This window comes from Eriocheir sinensis, chromosome 37 (assembly GCF_024679095.1).
Source record: "Eriocheir sinensis breed Jianghai 21 chromosome 37, ASM2467909v1, whole genome shotgun sequence".
NCBI classification, from domain to species: domain Eukaryota; kingdom Metazoa; phylum Arthropoda; class Malacostraca; order Decapoda; family Varunidae; genus Eriocheir; species Eriocheir sinensis.
Genome location: NC_066545.1, coordinates 15,410,600 through 15,420,325, shown reverse-complemented (window position 1 = coordinate 15,420,325; position 9,726 = coordinate 15,410,600). Strand labels below are relative to the sequence as shown.

The 9,726-nt window shown below is 42.8% G+C and overlaps 1 protein-coding gene across 1 annotated transcript; it reads left to right on the top strand.

Annotated features, from left to right (window-relative positions):
* The first annotated feature begins 4,218 nt into the window (after window positions 1-4,218).
* LOC127008377 (RNA pseudouridylate synthase domain-containing protein 1-like) lies at window positions 4,219-9,386 on the top strand. Its single transcript, XM_050880382.1, has 7 exons — window positions 4,219-4,370; window positions 4,721-4,818; window positions 5,782-5,944; window positions 6,226-6,303; window positions 7,142-7,385; window positions 7,841-7,960; window positions 8,821-9,386. Exons 3-7 carry the CDS (start codon window positions 5,786-5,788, stop codon window positions 9,153-9,155), a joined length of 936 nt encoding a protein of 311 aa, XP_050736339.1. The 5' UTR covers window positions 4,219-4,370; window positions 4,721-4,818; window positions 5,782-5,785; the 3' UTR covers window positions 9,156-9,386.
* Window positions 9,387-9,726: the final 340 nt, after the last annotated feature.

Sequence of the window (9,726 nt, the reverse complement as noted above, 5' to 3'; positions counted from 1 at the left end):
ATGATAAAGAAGAGGAAGAAAAAAAAGAGAAAAGGTAGAAGATAAGAACATCAGATTATCAGAAGGAGGAGGAGGAGGAGGAGGAGGAGGAATTCATCAGATAAGAAGTAAAGGAGGAGAAAGGAAATGCTTAAAACGTTGCTGGAAATTAATCGTTTGAGGAGAAGGAGGAGTAGGAGGAGGAGGAGGAGGAAGAGGAGGAGGAGGAGGAACGATTACCACTAAGCATCTTCTGCACGCATACAAGCTTGGCAAATCTGACTCTCTCTCTCTCTCTCTCTCTCTCTCTCTCTCTCTCTCTCTCTCTCTCTCTCTCTCTCTCTCTCTCTCTCTCTCTCTCTCAGACAAACAGACATAAACAAGATAAAGAGAGAGAGAGAAACAAACTTGGAAAGAAAGAAAGAAAGAAAGAGAAAGAAAGAAAGAAAGAAAGAGAGAGGAAAGAAAAGGAAAGGAAAAAACAATTGAAGTGGAAAAAAGAAATTAAAGAGAGAGAGAGAGAGAGAGAGATTCCTTGTCCATGTGTTTATTTATCAAGTTCATCCACGGAGGTTTTCAAAGCAACCATTGTCTCTCTCTCTCTCTCTCTCTCTCTCTCTCTCTCTCTCTCTCTTACTTTTATTTGCATCTGTCACGATAAATCAGCTGTCTTTTATCCCTCCTCCTCCTCCTCCTCCTCCTCCTCTTCCTCCTCCTCCTCCTCCTCTTCCTGGCATGCTAGTTCCCACGGTGGCATTGCAATGACCTTTTTTTTCTCTTTTTTTTTACTTTCTCCCGAATTTTATTTTATTTTCTTTACCTGTCCAATTTTTTCCACGTTAATTATTGGACTAAGTAATAATAATAATAATAATAATAATAATAATAATAATAATAATAATAATAATAATAATAATAATAATAATAATAATAATAATAATAATAATAATGCTGGGAGAAGGGTATTAATGATGATGATGGAGAAGAAGAAGAAGAAGAAGAAGAAGAAGAGGACAAGCAAAGGTAAGATTAGGTCACATCAGCACCTGGCTCCTCCTCCTACCTCCCCTCCTCCTCCTCCTCCTCCTCCTCCCAAGGTGTCATGGAGGAGGAACACTCAGGCGCCTTATTAGAACCACCTGCTTCTGGAGATGTGTGGAGCCTTGTACCTCCTCCTCCTCCTCCTCCTCCTCCTCCTCCACCTCCTCCTTCCTCCTCCTCCACCTTGTTACTCCGTCATAGCCTTCTGCTGCTCCTGCTCACACTCACACCTCCTCCTCCTCCTCCTCCTCCTCCTCCTGTTACTTCACACTCTTCTTCCTCCTTCCTTCCTTCATCTTCGTCATCTTCGTCCTTCCTTCCTTCCTTCCTTTTCCTCCTCCCTTCCTCCCTTCTTCCATCCTCTCACTCCGTCTTCCTTCCGTGTGTGTGTGTGTGTGTGTGTGTGTGTGTGTGTGTGTTTAAGTGAATTAAGTCAACATCTGTGAACCCTCAGAACGACTTTGCAATTGCTAGTTTATTTATAGATTTATTAATTTATATTTATTCATTTTTTTAAACTTATTTATTTCGTAATGTCTTGAAAAACAGCGGTAGTAGTAGTAGTAGTAGTAGTCGTAGTAGTAGTAGTAGTAGTAGTAGTAGTAGTAGTAGTAGTAGTAGTAGTGGAAATAATAATGTTTCTATAATATATACAAATAATAAAACAAATGATTACAAGAAAATAATTAGTTCATGAAAAACCTCTTAGAAAATTAATTGTACTTTTAATTAATCTACAAAGTTAATAAGAAAATAGATAAGTGAATAAATAGTTGGATATATTATGTCATCTTCCCTTTATACATTTCCTTGTCCTAATTTTTTTTTCTCTCCCTCCTCCTCCTCCTCCTTCTTCTTCTTCTTCTCTCCTCCTCCTCCTCCTCCTCCTCCTTGCGTTTATTGTTATTATTATCAATTGTAAGTGTTTTGTGGAGAGGTCTGACGCATATTTCTCTCTCTCTCTCTCTCTCTCTCTCTCTCTCTCTCGAGCTGTTGTTTTCAGAGGTTTCATTTTTCATGTTTTCTTTTAATAATTGTTTTGTCTTCGTACCTTGAGAGAGAGAGAGAGAGAGAGAGAGAGAGAGAGAGAGAGAGAGAGAGATTATACCTACATTTGCGTGTGTGTGTGTGTGTGTGTGTGTGTGTGTGTGTGTGTGTTGTCCATCTGGAGAGCATCTGAACCCAATTACGCGATCCTGTTTCACTCCACACACCCCCAGATCCTCCTTCCCCTCCTCCTCTTCCACCTCCTCCTCCTCCTCCTCCTCCGCATCCATAAAAACATACTCTACCTAAACTCCTTTTTCACACACTCCCTCGCACCCTTCTTTTAACAGGTAGGAAGCAATACAGGTTATCAGGAAGAAGATTACCTTGCTGAACCACTTGTATAAGGGACACATGTTCAAACTATCTCTGTGTATTCCACCTTGCACGCTCCACTATTCCACTTCGCTTCCCTTTTCATTTCGATACTCATTCCACCGTTCCACTCACTCACTCCACTTCCTTCTCGTATCTCTCCTCCACATTTCACTCACACCCTTTTCCTCCCCAGTTATCTCTATGTATTCCACCTTGCACGCTCCACTATTCCACTTTGCTTCCCTTTTCATTTCGATACTCATTCCACCGTTCCACTCACTCACTCCACTTCCTTCTCGTATCTCTCCTCCCCATTCCACACACACCCTTTTCCTCCCCAGCTATCTCTATGTATTCCACCTTGCACGCTCCACTATTCCACTTCGCTTCCCTTTTCATTTCGATACTCATTTTCCTTCCTCATAGTTTCCTCTCTCTTGTCATTCCACCGTTCCACTCACTCCACTTCCTTCTCGTATCTCTCCTCCACATTCCACTCACACCCTTTCCATCCCCCTTCCATATAATCATAAGAGTAATACGATGTAGCTCCTCTCTCTTGTCATTCCACCGTTCCACTCACTCCACTTCCTTCTCGTATCTCTCCTCCCCATTCCACACACACCCTTTCCCTCCCCCTTCCATATAATCATAAGAGTAATACGATGTAGCCTATTAAATGACCCCTATTCCCCCATTTCTTCTTTCCATCATATTTTCCTCTCAAAAAGAAAATTGATAAAAGAAAATAGAATGAGGGAAATGAGAAATACATTGATAAGGAACTAGATGAGAGAGAGTACAGAAATAGAGTAAATATATAGTATTTTACACGATTCCAACTCTATATTTCCTTTTCTTTGCAGTTTATCCTTAAAGATGATTATTTACAGTCTATCCTTAAAGATTATTATTTACATATAACTACATAAAACAAGCAATGAGAGAAGAACACATTAGCCTACCTCTTAATTCCTTCCTCCCCTTCGTTTCTTCCTTCCTTCTCTCCCAGGGGCGTCGCGTAAAGGAACTATCAATTAATCAATCAATCAACTGTAGACTATAAAAATAAAAATAAAAATAGTCGAGCTGCTTGAGCACAACCCTCCTGTAGTAGTAGTAGTAATAGTAGTAGTAGTAGTAGTAGTAGTAGTAGTTATACCAAGGGTCCCCCACACAATGTCACTCCCAACAGAGAAAACAAAGGGAATAATCTTTAAGGATAGACTGCAAAGAAAAAGAAATATAGAGTTATAATCGTGTAAAATACTATATATACACATAGACTCATTTCTGCAGTTGGCTATATTCTACTTTAAGGACTATTTATACTCTATTTCTGTACTCTCTCTCATCTAGTGCCTTAGCAATGTATTTCTCATTTCCTTCTTATTGTCTTGTGGGAGGATGGCAGGCACCGACCTCCTCCCTTATTGTACAGTCACCAATAAACTATTACTATAAAAAAATACTATATACTAACCTTCCTCTCCTATGGGTGGAGAGAGAGACTGTTCACCATCGCAATTAATGGGGTTACTATCGAAGTGGAGGCAGCTGTAGAACGACTTGGCGGGGAAATTGTTCGCTATATTGCCGCACTCCATTACTACACAAGTGGAGGGGTTGGGGTGGCATGCTCCTCCCTTCTCCTTTGTTGTTTTACTTGCAATAATGAACTATCAATCAATCAATCATAATCATCAATCAATCTTCCAACTCCGCCCCGAGCTTGAACCTGATGATTTGTGCACGCAGCCTATAAGAGGAGGAGGAGGAGGAGGAGGAGGAACAGTCATAATCAATAATCAGGAATCAATAATCATAATAGTGAAGAGAGAAAACAAGGAAGAAAAAAACATCACACAGAAAAGGGAGCCGTTGCAAAGAAAGACTACAGCTGTTTGTGTTTATGTTTTCTTTCTCCTTTTCTTCTGTTCCAGTCTCGGGTCACCTCAGTTTCCCTTCCCTCCAGGCTTTCCCAGGTACCCGTCTTTGTGCTGGAGGGTTTAAAATCAGGTGTTTGTGACGTGTTCGATACCTGAATGTTTGCAATGGGCTAGTAATATATAGAACTTCCAAGCCCATCCTCAATTTTCCCCTTTGAATAACTAAGGGAGGCGAATAACTTAATAGGGGCAGCGATTAGTGGGCTTTTTTTCCCGTTATTATTTTCCTTTTTTTTCCCCCCTTGAGCTGCTTCCTTTGCTGTAAAAATAAATAATAATCTGCCCCTGAACAAACCTAACCTAACCTTATCAAGTGTGTGTGTGTGTGTGTGCGTGTGTGTGTGTGTGTGTGTGTGTTTTAATATCCCTTCTTTGTTTCTTTTCAGTGGTGAGTTACATATCACCAGTGCAATGTGTTTAGGTGACTCTCCATGGCATGCTTTTTGAAGAACTGCCGGACCTGTTTGGGTCTCTCTCATACATGGTGAGTGCTACCATTATTATTATTATTATTATTATTATTATTATTATTATTATTATTATTATTATTATTATTATCATTGTAACCCCAAACTAACCTCCTCCTCCTGCATAGTAACCCTACTTTTCTCATATTCCTCTCCCCATTCCACACACACACCATTTCCCTCCCCAACTATATGTATTCCACTTTGCCCGTTCCACTACTCCACTTCTCTCCCCTTTCACTTTTCTTCTATTCAGTGATCAAATAATGCAATATGAAGTGTACATTAATACCCTGGTTTATGAGTGCCTTACTTTACGAGTGTTTTCAATTACGAGCACAAAATATTAACTGGAAATTCCTTGGTTTACGAGCGGTGACTTGGTGTGCGAGCATCCTGCTTGTACAACGCGAAGAAGTGAGCGTAGGTTCCCTTTGTTCGCCGCAAGATGAGAACACTCGGAGCGGAAAACAATGGGAATGGGGTCTCAATCCGCGTTGTACATTCACAGAGGTAGCACCCGCACACTTGTGCACACTTACGTTTGTGGTCTAGTGTGCGATCTTTGTGTTCTCAGGACTACAGTGTGCGTTCATTTTGGTTTATGAGTTTTTGGGTTCGCGAGCAAAATCTCAGAGCGAATTAAGCTCGTAAACTGAGGTATGACTGTATTGGTATAGGAATAGTAATCGATTTTAAAAGAAATAAGATGTAATAGAACTGTCCACTGCACCTCAATTTTACCCAGGTTAATTAAGGAAGACTATGAGAGAACAGAGAATAAAATATGATATAATGGAGTCAGAATCAGACTAAAGAAATGGATTGCTGAGTTATACAAATCCACAAATCTGATAATGGGAAGTTTAACATGACCTGCTTGTATGACTTAGACAAATAGGAATAGATACCACACCAGGGAAACATTAACAAGTATACTTTTTGCCCGTCCAAATCTACCAATAATATCACACGCACAGGTGAATGTGGTGGCGGTGGTGGCAGGAGATGGCGGTGGAGGTGATAGAGAGAACGCTGGCCGCCGCTCTACACCGCCTGACCGGGAGAGGCATCGCCAAGGCCATCTTCGTCATCAAGTACAAGCTGGGCCCCGGACTTCTGCCAACTGTAGATGACGTTGAGGTTAGTAAATGATCTTTCCTCTTGGTTTTCAATATTAGCTCCAGAGATTATATTTAGGATTTTGTGGGGATTTTTTTTTGAGGCATTTGATCAACCCAGACTTTGCACCCATACACCCATGCATTCTTAACCTCTGAATACACAGAAAAAAGAAGTTGAAGAAAAATGAGATGAGTTAAAGAATAGAAAGGAGACAGAGAAACAAGCACCTACTATCAAGGCAACACAGCTTAACATACACTCATGCCTTTTTACCTCCTCCTTCTCCTCTTCCTCCCCAGATCCTGCACCAGAGTCCTCACTACATCGTGGTCAACAAGCGCTACGACCTCCTCATCAACAGCAATGACCCAAAGGAAGTGAGTATCAGCCCCTTCCTCCATCCCCGATACCTTGGCCCCCTCAGATTTAGGGAACATTCTTAGGCTACTCTGGTGTTGCATTGCCATGACTTACTACCCCAATCAGTCAGTCAGTCAGTCAATCCTTCGGCCAGTATTTGCCTCAGTTCTGTATTTACCTAGTGGTTGAATTGTTTCTTTAGTGCAGATCAAGTACGTATAGGGTTCTTTTAGTTTCTCTGTTCTTGTATTTTTTGATAATTGTTATTCTCTAGTGTTTTTTCTTTCTCATTTTGTTGTTTAGTGCATGCCATGGAGCTCAGGGAATTTAATAAGATGAATTTCCTATGCTTGATGGTACCTCACACACCACACCCACCAGTACTGTACCACTTGAAGGAAAGGCTGGATGGATGTAGATGGGACTATTAGAGCTTACCTTGGGCCCTGTAGACTACAAATAGGTAAAATAAGTAAATACACCTCACCACACCCACACACTCTCATCGCCTCACCTCACCACACCCATCCACCCACACGCTCATCACAACTGTACCTATCCTCACCACACCCAAACACACTCATCGCCTCACCTCACCACATGCCCACTCATGACACACCCTCCACAACTGACCACATCACACCCGCACACCCATCACCACACTGGAAGGGAAGAAGATTAAAGAGAAAGAGGGGAAGGGAAAAGAGCAAGAACGAGAAAGAGAGAGGAAGACAGGTGATGTAAGAGCCACACCAAACCTCAGCATACCTCACAACACCCCCCCGCCCTCACCCACTCATACCCCCTACCCCTCTCACCCACTCACATCCCCCCCCCCCCTCACTCTCCCACCAGCTGACGGTCCAGACACAGCTACGTCGCCGCTTCCCTCATCTGGTTGACAAAGATGTGGGCCACGAGTTTAGGTTCTCCCACCGCCTCGATTTCGCCACCAGCGGCATCCTCTGCATCTCCCTCCACAAGGCTGCAGCGGGGGCCTTCACCAAGTGCTTCGTCAAACACCAGGTGGACAAGTACTACCTGGCACTGGTCAGAGGTCACCTGTCCGAGGAGATGGTGGATATTTCGGTACCCATAGGTGAGATTTTTTTTTTTGGGGGGGGGACAGTCAGTGGTGATTTTGTATATATTTTTCTCCTCCTGTAATGGCTATTTCTATCGTCTTTCCTGTTTGCTGCTTTCACGATACCTCTCTATTAGATATTGAACTTCTCTTCTGGCCACTCAACTCTATTTTCATTTACAGGAGCGGGATTTTTCTCTCTCTCTCTCTCTCTCTCTCTCTCTCTCTCTCTCTCTCTCTCTCTCTCTCTCTCTCTCTCTCTCTCTCTCTCTCTCTCTCTCTCTCTCTCTCTCTCTCTCTCTCTCTCTCTCTCTCTCTCTCTCTTTTTTTAAACTGCCAGTTACCGTACCATAAAAAAATCACAGGAGCAACACTTAGCAGGATTTTCTTTTTATTCTTTCCTTGTTGTCTCCTTGTGCTTCTTCTGTCACTGTGAAAATAAATTAAATAAATAAATTACACTCTTCCAGGAGATGACATGCGACCTGAGTGGTACAAGATCAAGATGGCCACAGCCCTGAACCCCCACGCCGGGCCATGCAAGGCGGCCCACACGCGGCTCCTGGTGCTGCAGCGAGGCCTCTACAACAGTGAGTGACCACCGCCAGCAGTCTGTCCACCTCTGAGCTGAATCTCTACTGTTTTAAACCGATATTTTTAAATGTCTCGGCACCGCAGTTTGCACGTTTGAAAAGCCTCTCGTAGAAGTTGCTGGGATATTCATGGACTTTTTTTTATATTGATTTATTTTTTACAACAAAGGAGACGGCTCAAGGGCAACAAAAAAATGGTGTAGGGGGAGAAAAAAAAAAAGGCCGCTATTCACCGCTCCCAGAACAGACAAAAGTAGAGTGGGGCCAAAAGAGAGGTCAATTTCGGGTGGGTTATGTGATGCCAGTGATAGTTTTACCCGATGTCTGGATCTTGAATGGGAGAATTACCTTTTTTTATTTTATTTTTTTATTTTTTTTACCTTGAGCTGCCTTCCTCGCCATAAAAAAATAAATAAAATAAATCTCAGCCCAAGTAGTAGTGCAATACCTCAGGCTGTTTTCCCACCTCCCCAGTCCTTCTTTTACCTCCTTTTTAATTAACCCAATAGCAGCGGGGATCATGTTTCTTAACGGTCCCTCTTAGCGAGAAAAATAAGAAAAAAAACATCACTCACACAAACCATTTCAAAATATATATCAACGCATTTGTGATCAGTTTGTGCATCATCTATTTTAGGGGGGTTAAATCATGGCACAAATTTGGCTTGTCGCTGCTACACGGTAAAGCCACAGATTTAGCCCGTCGCTGCTACTGGGTTAATTACAGTTTGTTATAGTTTTACAATATAGTTTTTTAATCTTTTATTCGGCTCCACATGACCTTGCAGTTGCAGCGCCAAGACCAAACGCCCCAATAATCATCATCATCATTATTCCCATCTCTCCCTCCCCTCCAGACTACCCAGCCACCAAGGTCCTGCTCAAGCCCACCACAGGACGCCGACACCAGCTGCGGCTCCACCTGTCCCACCTCGGGCACACCATCGTGGGGGACTTCTCCTACTCCAACCGGCGGGACGTGTGGCCGCACCGCATGTTCCTCCACGCCCACCGCCTCATTGTGCCCTCGGCCTTTGAGCACCTTGACCTGACGGCTCGGGACCCCTTCACCCCAGAGGACCCGAGGAACAGCAAGTGGGTCCCCATAGAGACCCTCAACACCCTGACGGAGGAGACTTACAAGAGGCTGAAGGACGCAGGAAGCCACCACTGCCATGAAGAGGTCTCCTAGAGAAGGTTTATTTATTTACACAGTGACCGGAGACCTCATAGAATTTGTTAATAATGTTTTTACTGACAATAAGATAGATTTTCAACTGTGTGTGGCGCAAAAATCTACCTCTGAGGAAACTTATATAAAAAGTTTAGATCCCAGAAGTCAGGAGGCAATATAGAGAGGAGTTCACCATTTTGTGGATATTTCTCACACCTGCACCAATCCATCAAGAAAGTGTTTACAAGATTTTAGTCTTCTTCCCCTCGTCTCCTCGTGAATGGTGAAACAAACCACAACACAAGATGGTCTGCTACATCCATACATATGAACCTCTCTAACTCATCTCTATGCTGTCCAAATCCCTTATGCAAGAGTTAACCAGCATCTGCATTCTTTCATCCCCTCTAACTCATCCCCATGCTGTTCAAATCCCTTATCCAAGAGTTAACCAGCATCTGCATTCTTTCATCCCCTCTTAACTCATTCCTGTGCTGTCCAAATCACTTATGGAAGAGTTAACCAGCATCTGCATTCTTTCATCCCCTCTAACTCATTCCTATGCTGTCCAAATCAATTATGGAAAATT

Excerpts from the sequence above, each read along its gene's own strand:
- LOC127008377 (XM_050880382.1), top strand. The coding sequence starts at position 5,786 with ATGTGGTGGCGGTGGTGGCAGGAGATGGCGGTGGAGGTGATAGAGAGA. Across the intron at positions 6,304-7,141 it reads ACAGCAATGACCCAAAGGAA|CTGACGGTCCAGACACAGCT; the intron begins GTGAGTATCAGC and ends CTCTCCCACCAG. Across the intron at positions 7,961-8,820 it reads GCAGCGAGGCCTCTACAACA|ACTACCCAGCCACCAAGGTC; the intron begins GTGAGTGACCAC and ends CCTCCCCTCCAG.